The sequence below is a fragment of the Charadrius vociferus genome, unplaced genomic scaffold (assembly GCF_000708025.1).
Source record: "Charadrius vociferus isolate BGI_N301 unplaced genomic scaffold, ASM70802v2 scaffold56, whole genome shotgun sequence".
NCBI lineage: Eukaryota > Metazoa > Chordata > Aves > Charadriiformes > Charadriidae > Charadrius > Charadrius vociferus.
In genome coordinates this window covers 991,731-1,011,668 of record NW_009649057.1, presented here as the reverse complement: position 1 = coordinate 1,011,668, position 19,938 = coordinate 991,731, and the positions used below count along the sequence as shown (strand labels likewise).

The 19,938-nt window shown below is 41.2% G+C and overlaps 2 protein-coding genes across 4 annotated transcripts in view; both read left to right on the top strand.

The window, feature by feature from the left end:
* The first annotated feature begins 1,332 nt into the window (after positions 1-1,332).
* On the top strand, positions 1,333-18,106 carry ODF2 (outer dense fiber of sperm tails 2). Of its 3 annotated transcripts, XM_009888027.1 has the most exons (20): positions 1,333-1,418; positions 2,116-2,269; positions 3,667-3,792; positions 4,418-4,588; positions 5,612-5,778; positions 6,746-6,875; positions 7,181-7,312; positions 8,155-8,229; positions 9,192-9,263; positions 9,708-9,824; positions 10,714-10,899; positions 11,669-11,778; positions 12,492-12,627; positions 13,292-13,402; positions 14,059-14,163; positions 14,731-14,889; positions 15,769-15,869; positions 16,413-16,575; positions 16,929-17,054; positions 17,824-18,106. In XM_009888027.1, exons 2-20 carry the CDS (start codon positions 2,162-2,164, stop codon positions 17,995-17,997), a joined length of 2,469 nt encoding a protein of 822 aa, XP_009886329.1. In that variant the 5' UTR covers positions 1,333-1,418; positions 2,116-2,161; the 3' UTR covers positions 17,998-18,106. The 3 variants fall into 3 exon arrangements, with proteins under 3 accessions (XP_009886329.1, XP_009886330.1, XP_009886331.1); XM_009888028.1 differs by lacking the exon at positions 1,333-1,418 and having other exon boundaries at positions 2,162-2,269; positions 3,667-3,735; positions 8,158-8,229; XM_009888029.1 differs by lacking the exons at positions 1,333-1,418; positions 4,418-4,588; positions 15,769-15,869; ... (1 more) ...; positions 16,929-17,054; positions 17,824-18,106 and having other exon boundaries at positions 2,162-2,269; positions 3,667-3,735; positions 8,158-8,229; positions 14,731-15,026.
* A 1,352-nt stretch (positions 18,107-19,458) lies between these two features.
* GLE1 (GLE1 RNA export mediator) overlaps positions 19,459-19,938 on the top strand; it is a 10,496-nt gene continuing 10,016 nt past the window's right edge. The window contains exon 1 of the mRNA XM_009888067.1: positions 19,459-19,470. Within this exon, the coding sequence (XP_009886369.1) occupies positions 19,459-19,470 (12 nt within the window). The remainder of the gene's footprint in view (positions 19,471-19,938) is intronic.

The window sequence follows — 19,938 nt, the reverse complement described above, 5'->3', positions numbered from 1 at the left end:
TAGCCACGGATCCTTTGAAAAGTCGCGGGAGAAGTTTTTTAAAGCTTCTGAAATAAACCTCGTTGCTAGGGAAAGCTGGGTGACAGCATCTGAGTTTCACTGGTGGTGATTCCCAAGCCCTGTGAGCTCTCCCTCTGTGCATGTTTGGGCCTGGGGAGACTTTATGCCTTCCTGGGGAAGAAGAGGATTTAAACACTCAGTGGTGGTTGGAGTTGTTCATGGCGAGAAGCTGGGGAATCCTGTTCCTTCAGAAAACTGCTGCTTCCTTTTCCCGATCAAGGGATGTATGGCTGTGTCTTCCCCTCTGTAATTTTCCTAAATCTGACATGGAATCCTGTTCCTTCAGAAAACTGCTGAAATCTGACACGATATACAGGTGTGTTTGTCTTAAACACACACTTCTTAAACAGATGCAGTATTATTAGTTTTATTTAGAGTAAGTTATTACATGAACCTTGGCAAGCTGACAAATTAACCGATGAGCTGTAAAGAGTGATCTAAAATTCTAGTCTAGCAGAAGTATTGTACAAAATCCTGCTCTACTGCATTACGGGTAACACTTTACTTACAGCGCTTGTGCTTATGTAGGAAATGTTGAAGGAGTGTTACCATGAGATTAGCTAACTAAGCCTGATACACCACCACTCTAATAGCTGTACTTCATCACTCCCCAATAGTCCTTTGGGGATCCCTCCTCTCTCGCTGTCGTTTCAAGTCCCCGAGGTGCCACCAGGCAAGAAGCTGCTCACGTTGTAGCTGACTCCCAGTTCTGCACATGCTACTGGTTAGCCAACCAGTACGCATGTATCTGTTGGGCACGCAGTGACCACACTGCAATGTGAGTCTGTGTAGTGCAGGGTTTCCATCAGCATGAGCACTAATTTGGGTGCAGAATCATATAAACCTAGAACCTCAAAATTTCTGTCAAGTTTTACAGAATTTGTCAGTAATGGCAGAATTTAGGGAGGGTGTGGGGTTTGGGAGGGGGTGTAAGGGTACCCTGGAACTGTTCAAACCTTGTTTCCTTATGAAACTGGTTAGAAATTGCAGTTAGAATTTGAAGGTTTGTAACTGTTTGGGTAAAGCCATCATGTATAAGTGTGCAAAATGTTTTCCATTGTTTAAACAAACTTTCATCATCAGTATGTAAGGAATTATAATCTCGGTCCTTCCATCATCCCGTGCTTGTCAGAGGAAGCCAGGACACATCAGCTTTTGTTGTCTGGGTGCATACATTTGATATGTTTGAGCCTGCATTTTGTCTTAAATTGAGGAGGTATTCAGAAATTGGCACTTTTTCCTCTTAGTGTTCATTTTATTATTTCTGTATCAGGTGTCCCTCATCCATCAAAAATGAAGTGACTTCAGTCTCTGCGCAGAGCACACTGTCAAGAGGAGCTAAAAGCTTTAGAATAACTGTAAGTAATTTTACCTAGGCTGACAAAAACCTCTCTGCCAGGATCAGATTAGTGCAGCTGGTGGATTTTTTTAAGATTTGCAATTGCATTATATCATTACCTCAACCGAAGCATCAGGCTCAGAGGTGATGACTTTAACCTTGCGTCTCTCAGCTTTTCCATGTTGTGTTAGATACTAGTTAAGGTTATGCTTTTTTTCTGAAGATTAAAGAGATGCTGTGATGCAAAAGCTTTTAAGCATTTGTTTGCCTTCAAAAAGACACCTAAAGTTAAGCACATAGGAAAGAGTTTACAGGTTTAGCATTCTAGGATGGAAGGATCTGATGGTTTCCTGTTGGTTTTTCTTAACTAACCTGTTAATGCTCTTCTCCCCACTTTGAATTTCTCTTTGTAATCAGATTGTGTTGGTCACTGGAACCCTTGATTTGCTCACTTGCTCTAAGACTTTGAATGCCAATGACTCTTACAGATGCCTGCTGTCAATCCAAATGTATTTGGTCTTTAATAACCATATTAAAAGCAGAAAATACCAGAAGCAGAGGACTTATTTGTATTAATCCTAACTCTACAGCAAAATGGTGTGCCATTCAAAATGGCAGATGCTACTGAAAGAAAGCTCAAACTTTAATCAAAGCTGACCATTGTTGCTCTGTGGCACAGAGAGAAGTGTTGTTATTTCCAGTTTCCTTATTCACAGGTTTCCTTTCATTGTATTGCCCTTTCCCATTTGTGGGAGAAGAGCCATGAAGAACCGTTCCTCATCTCCCCCTTTGCACGTCCATGTGGATGAAAACACCCCTGTCCATGTCCATATTAAAAAGGGTCAGAAAACCACACCTGCAAAATGCCAGGTAGGAGTGTGTAGCTGGGTGTCGTAAGGGCTACGAAGAGAAAGGTGAATGGTCCTAGAAGCACCTCAAAATCTTCAAGGTCTGTTTTACCATTGTATTAGAACTGCAAGACTTGAATTCGTATGCAATGGTGAATTTTCAGTAACATGTCTTCTGTGTTTAGGACGGTTTATCTGTGTGATACAGAATATAGTTACTTTTCACGTTCAGGTGTGTGCTTGTGAGGAGAGTTGCTTCTAGCCTGATGTGATTTGGGGGAAATTATTTTTCCTTTTAGTTCCTGGACTTGCGTCTTGATAATGTTTTTTCTTTGGCTTCATCCCTATTTTTGTAGGAAAGGTTGGGGAAAGGTAATATCTAGGTGTTTCAAATTCCATCTTGCTCATATTAAAATAAACATATTTAGAAAAAAAAAAAAAGTCTGGATTCAAACCATCTTCTGGTATTAAGCACCTTCCCAGTCTGCTGAGCTATGCAGCAGGGAGGATCTCTTCATCGCCTTATCCACAGTAGGTAGAAGGCAGTACTGAAGTTGAGTTTCTAGCTGTTTCATATCCTCTTCTGTAGTTGGATGTTTATGTAAAGTTGTTCTCAAAAGATGATGGAAGTTGCTAGCTCATTCTTCCTTATGTGCAGACATCCTGTTTTAAGTCCTGTATTAATTTTGTGTTCGTTGCTAATGGCAAATATCATAATGGGGTAGGGCCTGACAGTGAAATCAATGACTTCTGTTAATTAATTGCCTGTAGGGAGTGTTTATAACATCTGATTTTACTCTAAGGTTAGAATTGTGCAAAACCACAAACTTTCCTTCAGTTAGAGCACCTTGAGTTCAATACAAATAAATGTGGATCTATTAGTGAACTGCAAACCAGGGAAAACACTTCAGGGGCTTTTCATAAACCGACTACGCTGCAGTGTTCTTTTTTTCTCTAGTAGCGCTGTTGGCAAAAGATGTATGTGCTCTTTTGTGAGATGAATCTGGAATGGAGAAGGGATCTCCCAGGTTTTTCCTTCTTCACGTGAATGGGTTGTATTGCAGGTTTTTTTGTGTATCTCCATACAGAGGAGACTTCCTTCCCTATTCCCCCCCCGATCTCCCACCCCTTGCCCTGCTGGGTAAGACTCTCATCACATCACAAGTGCAGGTATCCCAGTGATTTATCAGAGTTGCTACAAGATAAACAAGAAGAATTTACTACATCTAGCCATGCTGTCAGCTGAATGTACAACAACCTTTCCCTCTGGCTGGTGTTAGCCTCCTGTGATGGCTGCTGGCTCACCTGATCTGTGAAACACTGTGATATTTTTGTATGAATGAAATTTCATTTGTTTTGCAGCACTAAAAATTGTAAATGGTTCTTTAAAAGTGTGTGATTTATTTTCTCTTTCTTTAGCAAAAGCACAAACAGAAAGTTAAAGGGGATACTGTGAACACGTGCCGATCTGTCCGTGTGAAAACTAAGGCCCCCTGGATGCCCCCAGGCAGAACATCTGTCCGGGACTCCACCTGCAAATGGGAGGTATGGTTGATTTTGCTCTTTTAAACAAACTTTCAGGTTTATCTGAGGTTGAAGAGAGCAGTTGTGTAGTGAGGGAGCTGGTCTGGTTTGAAAGAAGGCTACTGTCACCTACCATCCATTTTAAGTGTCTCCTATAAATCTTTTTCACTTTCTAATACAGCAAAATTGGAAAATAATTAGCAGCCTATGGCCACATCATGCCTTTCTGCCTCTGGAAGCCAGACAAATTTCTTTGTTTATTGTAGTTTTACTAGTCCCCTTCAAGATCTCATCTGGAGGCAGAGCCGAGGGGCTGCTCTTATTCTCTTCCAAAGCATGGAGCATTTGTGGAGTTTTGTGTTATATTTTCTTTCTCATGGGTTGATAGTTTTGCCTTTTGTATTCCTGGCTCTTTCTAGATGAGAATTTGAACTTGCATTATTTTTTTCTTCTTTTTCTATTCTGGTCTTTCTTCATTCTTGACCTTTCCCTGATGGAAACGAAAGAGCTATTTACAAATGTGTTTTTCCTTACTAGCCTTATTGCAGTGATGTGACCTGGTCTCTTTTTTTTGGCAGAGTTAGGGTTGGAATACTGTTTATAACTTTATACTAAAAAATTATGCTTTTTATTGCTTTTCTACCAGGGACCAACTCACCGCCTAGAAATTACACCTCCAGATTCAGAAAAAATGCTGTCAGTATTGCGCCTGAGTGACCTCTCTACGGACGAGGAGGATGCTGTTTGCTGCAAAATGAATGAATACGAAAAGAAGATAGATAGCCTGATGAATGTGGTGGGAACGCTGAAGAATGAGGTGAGGAGACAGTGTAAAGACCTGCTGACTTGGGCTTTGTAGCTGATTGTTTGGCAAGAGTAGGCTGGAGTCAAGTCTTGGTGCAACGGAAGTCTACCCATGCTGTTGCTCAGAAAAAAAAAATCAACCTTGAGTTGTTCAGAAGAGCTGAACTATCTTAGTGAGAAATTCACTAAGCCCTACTTTGAAACATTTTAAAATGTTATCCATTTAATAAGGTATCACTGTGCTTCAGTTTCCAAATAATCTCTCTTCTGCCCAAGCCCAAAATCTGAAAACTGATCATTCCAGAAGGTGAAAAATACAATATGTTGATGTTTTATTGTCAAAGAATCCACTTACTCAACAAGATTGTTTTTTTCTGATTCTGTTTCAAAATGCGCAACCCAGGATGTTGTGTTTTCCAGACAAATAGCCTCTTACGTACTTGACACCACTTAAAAACTGGGTAGGAGATGTTCAGAGATTTCATAAGATGCATTATGGTGGGGGCAAACTGCATTTTTAACTTTGAATTAACACTGAGGGTAGCAAATATTGTATTACTATTATTTTATTCAAAACTACATGAAGTTCAAATTGGTGAACAAGAATAGGATTTGAGTCAAGTAGATTCTTATATTAAATGTTTTCCATTTTATTTATGCTGCAAAATTTAATGGAATTATTACTGGCATGGTTGTAAAACAAAAATCCATTTTAATATTTTTAATAGGTTAATTGAATGTAAATGTTTGGTGGTGTCACTTAAATTCACAGTGTAAGATCACGTTAATTTTGTTAGCTTTAATCCTGTACGAGCCAGGTATACCTGGAGGTATTTCCAGGTAGTAAGTGAATTATGCCCTTTGTGCACAGGAACAGCCTGGAAGTATCTAGGACGGGGAAAAAAAAACCAACCAACATGGTCCTTTGTTGCTTGGTGCAGCTGAATAGCTGGCTCACTGGTATGAGATGTGGATTCTATATATCACTTTAAAAACACCTGGTTGGTCTTAAGTTCTATTTAAATATCTTCATCAGGCCAAGCTGCAGAAAAAGGAGGAACAGCAGCAAATGACAAAGCGTCTCCTTGAGGAGCAGAAGGAAGAACTGAATGAGGTCACGCAAGAGCTGGTAGAAACAGAACATGAGAATACACTGCTCAGGCGCAATATTGAGCGCATAAAGGAAGAGAAAGACTTGACTGTGTAAGAAAGCTCCAGTTCTCCACTGTTACTGCAAGTAGTGGTATTTACAGGGCACCTACCTCCTTTATTGGTTTGTACTCTGTAGTTTGCAGTGCTGCTGAAGAAGTGATTGGATTTTTTTGTCACCTTTTAGAGGGGGGACTTCAGAGAAGGGCTCTAGCGTGATTACTGGGATGGAAAAAACTACTCCGAGAGGAACCTGAGAGCGGTTGGCTTGTGTGACCTACTGGAGGGTCATCCTAGCTCTGCAAATTAATATTTTGAAGGTTAAGAGATGCTGGTTGAAGAGAATTTTTTGGCCTTTGTGAAAATCGCACTGTGACAGGAGTGGCAGCCCCTGAGAGGACTGAATCATGCTTGTGTGGGTTTTTTTGTTGTTTTTTTTTTCTTAGTGACCCTAAAGGTCTCTCAGTCTGACTTTTTTGCATCTGCTTTGTATCTAAAGAATTAGGGAAGTTTGTGTCTCCAGGGGGACACTAGTGTTTTAAGAGAGTTAGTTTTATTTTTTCCTTAAGAAAGGAAGTTAATACCCTGTGTTCATTTTTCAGAAAACTTTGTGAATTACAAGCTCTGGCTAAAAACTTTGAGCTGTGTATCTTGGTGTGCTTTCCTGTTTCATGTTCAGCCATTTGGAGTCTTATTTCTGGTATGGCTTAAGTGCTCAGGAAAAGCACAGCATTGTGTTTTGGGCTTAGTGGTGCATGCAGGCTTTGGTATAAGCCAAATTTGTCCCCTCTAAATTCCTGTTTCGCAGCTGTGGGCCTAGCAAGCTCCTGGTGTCTACTTACTGTCTTCTGTCAGAACAGCTTCAACACTGAAAGAGGGTAAATCTTTAGTGGTTGTTTGGAGCTTTTTATCCTCTGATTTGAGAGTTTTTATCAGTTTTAACCCAATAGACTGTAATCAGTAGTGGCTGGTACAGCTGTCAAAGCTTCTTGTTTCTCTGATGGCTGACTTCTCGTTGCAGGCTACAGAAAAAGTACTTGCAGCATGAGAAGGAGTGTTTGATGTCCAAGCTGAGCGAGGCAGAAAGGGATGGAGCAGCAGCAGCCAGGCAAATCCGTGCCCTGAAAAATACAATTGGGAGACTCAACATTGTACGTGTTGTCCTTTTTGGTTCTTGCCTTTACTACATTGTCCTGTTATATGGCTGTCTTAAAAAATGTAATGTTACAGTTGTTGATCCAGAAAAATGTAAGGAAAAGTGGAGGGATTTAACATGCTTATGGTGTTTGCTAGTTTTGTTTGGAAGAGGGGTGTTTACTTGCAGCATCCAGTTGCCTTCTGCACACGTGATGCTGACTATTGCACTGCTCATGCTTGTATCAGCTTCATACATTAATTCCATGTGAACAATTATTTTCTTTCTTTTTTTTTTTTGTTTTGTTTGTATTTCCTCTAGGAGAAACACATGAGCAGCTCAGACATTAACACACTGACAAGGCAAAAAGAGCTGCTTCTGCAGAAATTGAGTACCTTTGAAGAAACCAACCGGACACTACGAGAACTTCTCAGAGAGCAGCACAACCGGGAGGTGAGCAGTGCTGTGTGCTTGAGCTTGGATGATTACAGGAGGCTATATTATCTTGTGAACTGAAATGGAATTTGGAGAGCTGTTAAGTCTTCCCAACCTGGCTGTTGGCCTTGTGTCATAAAGGAAGGATAGTTTTGTTTATCCCTGCATACTTAAGTAGAGTAAGATTGACTTTTCTGCTGTGGGGATGTTAGAGTGTTTTTGACTGTGTTAAAAGGTATATGCACTACTGTGTTGCCAACTCTTTTTCATCTGGATACAGCTGTATCTGCTGATCATGCTAGTCTGAAATGTTACTGCTGCGGTTGCATTGGCTGAAGTCTGAGGATTAGATGTGGGTTTAGCTAATGGGGGCCTAAGGACATTCACCATTCTATTTTTGTAGGCTGTAAAAGCAATAACAAAGAAACTGTAAACAATTCTGTAGTCCTTGTACAGAACAATTGCTTGTAAGAGCAATACAGAAATGAAATTGCTATTCTTCCTGTAGTTTATGTTCCATTTAAGCAAAAGCAGGCCAATGTAACAGTTCTTTCAGCCACCAGCGAAACTGGATAAAAGGACTGAGTTCTTACACCTGACTTTCACTGAGTAGTGAGAGAGTTCTGAAAGACCTTAAATTGGCATCGTGCTTTTTATTATAATCTTTGACTGAGAAGTGGAAAAGCTTTCTGAGATGGGTGGTCATATGTGAAATATTTAGCAAATTTGATGCTTCTGTGTACCTTCTGAGAGTTGCTGCTGCATCTGGGGGAAAACGGTTGATTTGCCCAGTCCCATCTAAAGAATCTATATAAAATTGACTTTTTAGTTAACCATTTTCTCATGCAATTCTTTTGTAGAAGGATGCTCAGAAGATACTGGAGCAGCAAGGAGCACTGCTGAAAAGGCTGGCTGACTCAGATGCAGAGAAAATTGTAAGCAAACCAAAATACCCCTCTCTGATAAAGCAGAGAGATCTAAAATTACAAGCTCTTCTTTGTCTTGTATTCAGCTATCAAGTCCTAAGCTGTCTTTTAGACCAATTAAAAATATTTTGGCTTTTGTGGTAGTTGAGGCCACTACGTTGCCCCTCTAGTTAATAACCTATATTTTGAAGTGGATAGATTTTCATAGCCTTTGAAATATGGGGGCTTAGAATGGGGATAGCACAACTGAGATGTACATATAAGAGCACCATTAGGATTTACAGTATTCAGCTATAAAGGAGAACTTAAGCTTGTTCTCATTGTGCTGTTCAATTCAAGCATAAATGACTGCTTACCTTTTCTTATGGTACTGAATGTACAAAGCAAGAATTGTACTTCATTTTTCTTTAAAAAGAAAACTGTAGGTGGGAGAGAAAAAATTCTACCATCAAAATACCCCTGACAGTCAGGATAGAATTCTTCAGTGTGGAAATCATCTTACTGTTTCTGTATGTTTATCGTGTTATCCTTAGAGACTGAAAAGCACCAAGAGGGTAAGCTTTCTGTATCTGCTTCTGTCACTGAACGAGTGAGTGACTGGATGCCAGTCTCTGTTCATTTCCTTATCTGTAAACTGAGAAAGGAGTTCTTACGTTGACAGGTGTTACAAAACTTGCGGTGAGACATAGGTAATGCCCCTTTTTGTCTGTGGAGTGTATAGTTCTGTCAGGTCCTCGTTCTTGACTGGGTATCCTGTGCCCTGCTACACAAATGTGTGTGTAGCCATTTTGCTTTCTGCTTGAGGAGAATGCAGACTGTTTTTCTGGGACTGAGGGTGCTGTTGCTGTGGATACCAAACAGAGTGCCATGGATCAGAGGGTCTCGGAAGGCAGGCAGTTACACCTCTTTCCCGCCGTCTGTCAACCTAAATGTATTTGTTACTTAAAATCTGAGTGGTGTTTGTTTTCCAGCAACTTCAGATGAGGCTTCAGGAGAAAGAAGAAGAAGTAGACAATCTTACCATTCAGATACAGGCAGAAAAGGTAGTTTCCTTTTTCCGTTTCCCCTCCTTGCTTCACCTTCCAGTTCTGTAGAACCGCAGATAATCCAAAATATGGGTTTGTATTTGCTGACAATTACTTTTTAAGGGATCAGATGACTGGCTTGCTTATAAAACTAGACAGACAGCTACCTATTCCTACACAGTTGTGGATTCTATATTCTGCTAATAAGACATCCATCACAAGGCTGATTAGGTAGTAGTCTCTTTGCTTGGGCTTATCACCGCCTTTCTGTTGAAGGTCCTGTTGGTCCCTGATGTCAAGTTCCAGTCTGTTCCTCTGTTTAGGACATAAAAGGGGAATGTGGTGGAAGAGCCCCGATATGAAGGATGTCTCACAGAAATGTGAGACTGTTACATATTACAAAGTGTTCCTTCTATTAGCTTCCTGAGGAAAAAGGTGTGTGTCTTGTTGCTTCTTATTTAGGACCAGGCAAAGACAGCATGCGAACTCTCCAAATCTATGGAGGCTGTGAGAGGCCATTTACAAGCACAGTTGCGAAACAAAGAAGCTGAGAACAACCGTCTGACTACACAGATACGGGTATGTTTTCAGTGGTCCCTGGGGATTGTCTCTTTGGTTACTGTCATGAAGTGAATTGACTGACAGGGGAAATAGCACTCACCAACTATTCTTCTGCTCTGTCTGGTAGACTGAAATGTTGGCTGGTGATGTTTATGCCATTAATTCACACTGTACTTTTCAAATCAAGTAAGAAAAGAAAAAGCTTTTCAGTTTTGATGCATCAGGCAAAATCATAGCCTTACGGTCTATATGCATTTGTTAGATATTTTTTTCTAAGGTAATTATTACATAATTATTTAAAAGGTGACTTTGGTTTAGTCAATCATCAAAACAGATCGTACACTATTTAATTTCCTTTCTGGGAAAAATGCAGTGCCATAGGTTCCTGTATTTGATCACACTCGTACATGCTTTCTACGGTATTAAAGGGGAGGGGAAAGTTCCCCTGGTTTATCTTGATGGAAGTTTTATGTTTAACATATCTGTTGATGTAGTGATGATGTTATGATGAACATATGTGTGTTGATGGTTTAGAAGAGCTTTAATTCTCTTAAGCTATATAGCTGCATAAAACAACATTATTATATGTGAGCATTTCAATTAATAAGGCAATGTTCTTGGGTAGATCAAAAGAATAGCAGACCAGTATTTATCTTGATCAGGAGAGGAAATCTAGAGTAGCTTATGAAAGGAAGACTCGTAAGGAAAAGTAGACGTGTCATGCTAATGTGTCTGTCATCATTAGGACAGGATTGCGTAGGTGAAATGTGATTGCAAGTAGCTTCAGGCTGAAGGTTGGGGGTTTATGCCCAGCTTTTTCCACTGTTTCTAGGAAATTAGTTGCTGATTTGGGTATGCAGGAATAAAGGCATTATTCCATATGTGTGTTTTCTTCCTCCCCCTGCAGAATCTGGAGCGCAGTGAAGCCCAGCATAAGGCAGAGCTGGAACATGTCATGGAACAGCTGAAAGAACTAAGACAGAAAGCAGACCGTGATAAAGAGGGCCTGAAGAAAGCCATCCGTGCACAGAAAGAGCGGGCAGAGCGAAGTGAAGAGTATGCAGAGCGATTGACTGTCCAGCTAGCAGAAAAGGTACCTGATCATACAGGAGAAGAGACCTCATTTCAGATCATGCATCTAAATTGTTGACTTCTGGTAGTAGCCCTGGGGAGAGTCTCTGCTTTCAACTAATGAGATTTATTTCTGTCTTGATGCTTTGGCCCATTTGTGCTAAGTTTAGAAAAAATCCAGTTTTCTCAGCTGTCACTGTATTCACTGCGTGTCCTTAACTTAGGACATGCTGTGACTTAGATCATTCTAAACTAGCAGATCTGATTTTTTTACCTGTCTCTTTAGAACCATCTGAGGGTTGACAAAAGCCAATAAAATAAAGCCTTATGGTTTTGGCTGAAAATTCTGAATGGGGTTAGTTGTTAATGGAGAAACTAGTCAGAGCAGAAAAGTACAAAGACTTAGAGGTGTACTGGAATTTCCTGTTGAAAAATGACTGAAGGATACCAAGAAAAAGTAGAAAAGTTAGGACTAAAACAAATCAGAAGGGAACTTTATTTTTTCTCCCTTGTTTTTAGAATTCCAGGGACCAGAGCCACTAGTAGAATCTTAGTCATGCTCTGTGAACTTTCACTGCTGTTATGTTGGCTGACAGTAATGTTGGAGAACACCTCTCTGAAGGATCAGGAGGAATAGAAATAAATACTTGTCCTCGATATTTTAGAAGTCTTAATGAAGTCTCTGCACATACACTTACCCATATCGGCATCTCTGTGTATTGTCTGCATATCCCATGTCCAGTGACATTTTTGTCACTCTTGTTCTTTTCCTCATGTGTTTTGTTTGATAGGACAATTATGTTGCCGAGGCTCTGTCTACTTTGGAGTCCTGGAGGAGTCGCTACAACAAAGTAGTAAAGGACAAGAGTGACCTCGAACTGGAAATCGTTACGTTGAACAGGTTAAAATAAAATTAGTGTGGAGAAACTGGCATGCGTGGGGATGAGTTCTAAGTTCAAGGATAATTTAATTGAATTTAATTGATTAATTGCATTAAAATAAATAATTTAATTGGATTGCCTGTAAATATCCAAGCAAAACCAGGGCTGCCTAAGGGCTAGAGGAGAGTTTGGAGAGATCGAGAGAGAGAGAGATGTGACTTTTGTTGCTCACTTGCCACAGCAAAGGCACACTTTTTAAGTGTTTGCTGACCCTTAAAACTCTATTCCTTTGCCATTTTTAATGCTTTGAAGTAATTAAGATTATTTTTCTTTTGAGATCTGTTTGAGAAACTTGCATGGAAGGGATTAGGAGAGGTTGGCAGTATAGTTCATGCCAATTTTGTTGTGAAGGTAAATAAATGTGTTGGTATCACTGCAGTACAGTTGTTGCTGCAGGAAAAATTAGGTAGGTATGAGATGAGAGAGGAGTAGCTCTTTATCCTGTATATCTTGGAGGCAATGCATTTGAGCTCCAGGGGGACAACTCAAGTTAATTTCCATCAGGCTAAGAAGATTGAGGTAGTAGAACAGTGTAACAGATAGGTGTGCATACATGACCGGAGAAGGAAGGTGAAAGGATAAGGAAAAGCCATGTTTTTGAAGTTAATGTTCAAGGGTTAGGAGTTTTATCCTTTCTTGTAACTTAAGGATTAATTTTGTTTCTGTGTGGCAGCCGTGTTGCAGACTTGCTGGAACAGCAGACAACCCTGGAGGACAAGATGCGGGAGGACAGAGAAGTTTTGGTGGATAAATTGCATCGACAGACTACAGAGACCACTTCTTTCAAAATGGAGAATGAAAGGCTAAAGGTCAGCGATTCTAGGGGTTTGAAGCTGAAATGCTAGGGGAAAAAAAGGAGAAATTATAACAAGTTGCTTGGCCTCTGAGGACAGAATTGAATTGCACCCATTGCTGCCATTTAGTTCCAAACCACTTTTATCATAACCTGCGCATGATCAGGCAAGTACACTGGGGAGAGACATAAAGAAAGAAAATGAACGTTCCGGGAGGACTGGGTTTCTTCCACAGGGAGTATCTCCAATCCAAGTGCTGTTTCTTCCAGCTGAGGTCTTATGTCTTGTCTTTACATCTTCATGCTTCTGGCCACAGAACTAAAAAATGTAGCTCGTGCAGAAAGAATGATGATCTCCAGAATAAAAAAAAAAATCCCTGGGATATTTCTCCTGTCATCTCTCTTGTCACTGGTGATCTTGTAGGTGACCTACATAATTTTCTTCTTGGAAAGCTACTCATTGATCCAAAAAAAGAGTGGCCCTAATCCAATTAGCACAGCCCATTCAGACAAACTGAAAGATTACACATCCATCCCAAACCTCTGCTTTGCTGATGTAAATTTGTCAATCCACTGAAGTCTGCAAAGTTTTGCCAACTTACACTGACAAAAGTCTTTGTTAGACAGGTAATGTGGCAGTTACTTCCAAGCGCTCAATGGAAGATGTTTTCTTTTTTCAGGCTAGTGTGGTCCCAATGGAGGAAAAGCTGAACCAAGCACAGATGGAAGTGCAGCAGCTCAAGAGCTCTGTCAGGAACTATGAAGAGTTGATTGAAACATACAAGTCACAGGTAGGCATCTTATCAAAACCTTCAGCCCTTGTACAAACATGTTTTCTCCCGTTACTGTTGTGACTTATTCTGTAATGCCTTAACCCTTTGTTTGCCCTTGGAGGATGTTGCAGTTTCATATGGGTTTGGTTCTTTTGTCTCCATTAGCCTTACTTTTTCTCAAATGGCAGAATCTGACTGCTGTGTGCTGTATGCGTAAGTGTGGAAGACTTGCGTTCCTCACTTTGTGCTGATAACTTGGTCATTAGGAAGAGCTGACTCCCGCAGCAGAGATCTTGATTAGTGTAAAACAAAAGGCTGATTTTAATTATTTCACTTTTCCCTGCTCCTTTTCAAAAGGTAAAGGAAAATAGTGAGATGCTTTCTTCTGCCTTTTCTTGTAGCAAGTTCTGTTCCTTAGCTGCTTTTTGGGGGGGATTTTGGATGTTGTGGTAGTAGGAGGATAAGGCAAGAGGGGAGAACATCTGGTGGAAAGCCCAAATGATCCAGGTGACAGAAGCAGAAAGTGAACTTCCAAATACAGTTCTAGGGTGGTGGTTAGTGAGGCAAGAAACTTGTTGCTGATCCTTGAGCAGTTTTAGTTACTCCAAAGCACTGCACATTTGTTGAAAACTATATATGACAGCTAAAGTATGTGGACTTTTTTGTATGTCCAGGTGTTGAAGACCCGAATGGAAGCAGATGATGTGGCAGCACGACTGGAGAAGTATGATAAAGAGAACAAGACACTAAAGGATGAAATGAACAAGGAGATTGAATTGGTAACTATTCCTCTAAAGGCTGATATGTTGTAGATATTCATGGATCTTAATGTTCTGAGTGTAGTGAAAAATGGCTGTGAATAGGAAATAAATGTCTTATCTGAGTTTGCCTTTTCCAATAGTTTTTCTCAGGACTTGTTAATTCTGCAAAATTTATTGAATGTTTAGCAGCTTCTTTTTTACTATATGGCATTCTTCAGAGGTGTTTAAATTGCTTAGTGTGTCCTTTGCTGCAAAAATAGTGGCTTAGAACAGTGGACTATGCAGGTTACACCATTTTCTGATGTGGAACAGCTGTCCTCAAAAAAGAGCTTGTATTTCTAGTAAAATTGAAGCCCAGGATCTAAATACTCGCTTATTTTCACTCGGTTCATAGGGAATGCCAAATCCTAAGAGAAAGCCTTTTGGAGTAAGAGAAGACCTTACGCTTTGAACTCCCAACACCTGCCAAATATCCACACAGTGTCATCCTGGCTGCAGACTAACAAAGCTTCATTGAAATAAAGAAATTTTCTAGTCTTGACCTTAACGTTTGAAAGTTCCTCATGTTCTCTTCTTTGTCTGTAGGCGCGTATGCAGTTCCAGAGCCAGCTTGCTGAACTGGAAAAGCTGCCCGAGATCCTAAAAATCACAGAGACACAGCTAGCAGAATGTCAGGACCAGCTTCAGAGTTATGAGAAGAAGAACGTGGACCTGTCTGTCATGATTGCAGATCTTCGTCAGCGGGTAAGGGACTGGCAGAAAGTACCTGCAGCACTGCAATCCGCAAGTCTGAGACCAAGATGAATTTCTAATCACAGGAAGGTTCAAACTTCGTCTCTGTTCTCATCTCTTTTTGAAAAGATTAAACGTGCACTGCAAAATAAAGGTGTGTGCTATGTCTTTGTGCAAGAAGTTAGCGGTGTAGCTAGTAGCATTCCTTACTGTTTGAAAGGTTTCTCATCTTTTGATGCAGAACCTTATTGGGACTTGAATAGCGGCAGTGACAACACTTGCTAATGCCAACGCTCGCTTCTGGTACTTCCATCTTGTCAGCTTTCCCTCCTGTGGTTTTCTGCTAATCGTGCTGTCCCAACCTTGTTTTCTCACCCTGAATTCAGGTTGTTTTCCCAGTTCCTGTTTTTTGTCCCCAGAAGGACTGCATAGGTATTGCAGGACAATTACAGACAGACATGACTTCCACAACCATGCCTCAAGACACACAGCAAGTGATCTCGCAGTCTGACTGCTTCACACTGGTTGGCTTGGAATGACAAACCTTCCTGGCTGTAATGCCTTTGTGGGCTGCTGTCATGCATGGGGCTGCTTTAAATGTATGTGCTTTGCTGTGCTTATCAGTGGCTGCTCTGCATACAAGCGTTTGCAGACCTAGCTTTTCATTTGCAATACAGAAGGATTTTCTCATACCTTTCCAAACATTAGCTGGAAGCACCGGCAAAATGGATGTTAAGTGCTTTTCTTTTCTAGCCGCTGTTCCTTTTCTGGAGCTCTTCAGAAATTGAGTTGAACATGTTTCCTTCTGGAGAGCTGCATACGTTTTAGGTGGTTGGCCGTATGTGTGTGTAGTGACTACTCTATAAAGTAACTACTGACTGTAATTTTTAGATTGAGCTCCAGGGGGACAAAATGGAGATGACAAGAGAGAGGTATCAGTCTGCCCAGGAGGAGAAAAAGCAGCTCACCTTGAAGGTGGAGGAGCTAGAAAGGTTAGAAATATTAGGCTCTCTTGCTCTCTTAACCTTCCATTTCCACCCTCTTCCCACTGTTTAGGAGATTGAAACAGCTTCAGTCTTGTTCCGGTCCCCCATGTGCCTCCAGGATTCTGTGCATTTGCTTATCCCACAAGGATCTGTAATCAGTAGCTGTCCACTGGAGAGAGAGTTACAGTTTTTTGCAGCATCTTTTATGAATGTTGTTAGAAAGGATGCTGATTTACGCAGCAGATAAACCAGCTCCTGGTCTGATCTAGCCTGACAGTTTTGAGGTTACTGAATATTACAGTGGTTTTGCCCATGTGTATAAATTCCTTTTAGTGACAATGTCTGGGAAAATGTGGGTATGTGAATGCTCTGTGTGTTCTTCAATCTTTGAAACTTTGATTTGAGAAATGGAGAAGTGTTTCTTGGGACTCTCGCCTTTAAGGGGGAATAGAATTTATTCCCAGACTAGTCAGGACCTGAAAAAAAGGCAGACTGAAACACACTCCATTTAAAATGAATAGGTTTCCTTCCCATATTGTTTTAACCTAGAAAACTAGAGACAACAAGCGCCCAGAACATAGAATTCCTTCAGGTCATAGCAAAACGTGAGGAGTCGATCCACCAGTGTCAGCTGCGGTTAGAAGAGAAGACCCGTGAATGTAGCTCCTTGGCGCGTCAGTTGGAGATGGCCATTGAGGATGCAAAAAGACAAGTAAGTTATTTCTTGCATTTGTGAATTTTCCCAAAACTACCCAGACTGTAAAAGGGGAACAGCGAGACTGCTGCAAATACCTCCTTGGCCTATGACCAAATTAATGAAAATCATCATGTTCAGTGAAATATAATAAAATATGCTGGTACTGTTTGTCAGCACTTAAACCGTTGAAAAACTGAACCCCGTGCTCCAGTTTGCAACAGAAGAGAGGAAAGCACAAGACTGAGCCACTGCTTATGTATAAGAGTGTGTCCAATTAAACTTTACAGGGCTTTTGTGGGCAGTGCAGTAGGGAAAAATCATTCTTCGATAGACACCCTTTAACAAAGTTGTTCTGTTGTTACACGTAGGTGGAACAGACTCGAGAACGAGCAACGTCCAGAGAGAGGGCAGCCCAGTCCAAGATGCTGGACTTGGAGACCCAGCTGAGTAGGAATAAAACAGAGCTGAACCAATTGCGCCGGAGCAAAGACGATGTGAGTGACTTGTGAGGGATACTCTTGCTGTACTGGTGGTGTCCTGCCAGCAATTGGAGTCCATAAACCAAGGTCATACCGATTGCTGCAAAGGTCGTGCAGAGCTGTGTCTGAATGTGATGTGCTGTTATATGTGTCTGTGACAGATGTGTGATATGACATGTCTCTTAGGTCAGTAATTCAGGAATGCAGACTCATTTCCGTATTACTTGCAGCAACCATCTGAATGAACTTGCTTTAAATTTACATGTGCGTAAGAAAAAAATCAGACCTTTCTTGCATTCAGATGAGATTCACACCAGATATCATGGACAGATTTCAACTTCATTTACTGTGCTTGGTTATCTGAGAGAGAATGCAATTTCTCTTCTAGAGGAAAGGATTTCTTCTGGAAGAAAGAAGAGCAATCTTTCATAATGTCCTGTTTGCCTGCTTGTTTACTTGAGTTTTACAAGGAATTGGGTTGCGTGTATCAGATCAAGTTGCTTTTCAGAAAAGAGTGTGTTTAATTCCCCATAACTACAGCTAATCAGTTTTAAAAGCCCCAATGATTAGCTGTGTCGTCTCCTGCTTTTATCAGTGGGTTGCTGAATGGAGTTGGAAATGAGCAGAACAAATTATAAATATCACAGCACCATCTAGGGTAATGTCATCTACTGCTGTGTTAATTCTTGCTGTCCTCAGCGCTTTTTGGGGAGCAGCTTGAGTTTAACGTGAACAGGATGAATGTTGCTGTCTTTCAGCCTGTGATTTGTACTTCTTTACGCAGGCAGAGCGCCGGTATGAAAGCCGCCTACAGGATTTAAAGGATCGGTTGGAGCAGTCGGAGAGCACCAACCGCAGCATGCAAAACTACGTCCAGTTCCTCAAGTCTTCCTATGCCAACGTTTTTGGAGAAAGTGCCTTGCTGGGCTCCCCCAGCCGCTCTCGTTCTTCTCCATGAGGACGATGCTCTCCCTGCACCTCTGCTTCTAAGCACAAAAGGAGCCCTATTTCAAAGCCATATGGTGTTCAGAAAATAGGTTGGAATTTCAGGGTCATTATTACGAGAGGTTTCCTCTCTTTCTTGCAGCTTGAGACAACAAAATGATGGTGGCACATAAGTGTAGGGTATCAGCAATACCGGTTTGGTGTTGGAGGTTGGCGTTACACCATAAACTGTGCCCTAAAACCAGATGATTTTGCATGTGGTGGAAAAGGTCCTCTGCATCCTGTAAGGTCCTGATGGTTTCAGCTCTCAACACCTGTCAGCAGTTTGTTGAGCGTGTTAATGTTTATAAGAACTCTTTTCCTTTTCATGCTTCTTTTTTTCATTCTGTTTCTATGTTGGGGAGATCATGTGGTTTTTTTTGTTTGTGAGCTTTTTATGTTGTTTTTTTTTTTTTAAACTCTTGAACATTGTATTGGTACATTGGATGATAGGATGGTGGGTGAGGGTCCACCCACCAGAAGTGTGAAGCTGAAAATAACTTAAGTGCCTGGGCTTAACACTTGGAAGACATTATCTCCTGAAGAACTACAGTGTTCGTAAACACTTTTATACAGTAATAATGATTTTGGGCTTTTTAAATTTAATTGATTCTTGTATACTCTCTGATCCTCACTTTTTTTTTCCCTGAGTGTGATGCTAATATTGCTTTACCCTTCTCACCCTGCTTTCCTGATCCTGAAAATTGCCAGGACTGAGCCAAAACCATCTGAATTCAAAGGAAAGATTGTGGCTTAACCACAGTGGCACTTCAGTTGGGGTCTTGCTGTGAACGCCACGCAGGTTCTGGGTGTGCATGAAATAGTGACTGGTCCTAAGCCAATTAAAGAGCAGCTACAGCTACTCAACTTCTTCATCGAACCAGCCTGCACCTTCTGGAAAATCAGGTCTTCATTGTGCTGACTCCCTAAAATTCATGTACCCTATTCTTTCCAGTAAATGGTTCTTCTGGGGGCAAAAATAAACACAGTTTTTATCTCTTTTTATATTCTATTTATGTGCGATGTGGTCATTGGGCGGTATTTGTCATAAAGGTTTTCTAAGTTAATTGTTTTTTGAGAGTTTTGTAATTGCGTGTGTGTGTTTAACACTTTAAAAATCCTAAAGGTGCTATGGTAAAACAAACAATAAACTGCATTTTAATTGGTTGCGTTGGGGAGTTCCTCTTTTGTGCGCTGCGTCTGGGGTCTTGTGTTTTAACCTTAACTGGGAACCAGGACTGTGCAGCAGAACAAAAAAGAAACCTCGTGGCTTGAGCTAAAGACAGTTTAATAGAATAGTAATGGGAGAGAAAATAACAATAATAGTAAAAGAATATACAAAAGGAGTGAAGCAATACACCTGAGGATCGGGTCCCCAGCCCTTCCTGAGCAGCAATTGCGCATCCCTGCCCCTGCCCCAGTTTATATCCTGCGCATGGGGCCTGTGGTATGGAATATCCCCCTGGCCGGCTCGTCCTCTCCGTGCCCTCTCGGCTTCTGCGGGAAACTGGAAAAGTCCTTGATTTAATATAAGTGTTACTTAGCAACAAGTAAAACAATATGTGTTATCAACATTATTCTCATACTAAATCCAAAACACAGCAGCTACTAGGAAAAAAATTCTACCCCAGCTGAAACCAGGACTGGGCTTCTGGTCCTTATTTTGGAAAAACAAAGCCATCCCTGGGGTGTTGGTGCACGCAGCTATGCTCCTGACTGATGGATGGGGGCCTCTCCCTGCCCCAGCAACCCAGGGTAAATGCTGCAGCGCTCCCTCCCGGGGCTCCTCCGCGAGAATACGCAAAATAAGGCGAAAACCGGCGAAAGTGACGGTGTTTCACGGCCCTGTCCTTTCCGTCACCGGAGCCGCCCCCGGCGGGACTCGAACCCGCGGACCCCTAGCTCGGCGGGGAGG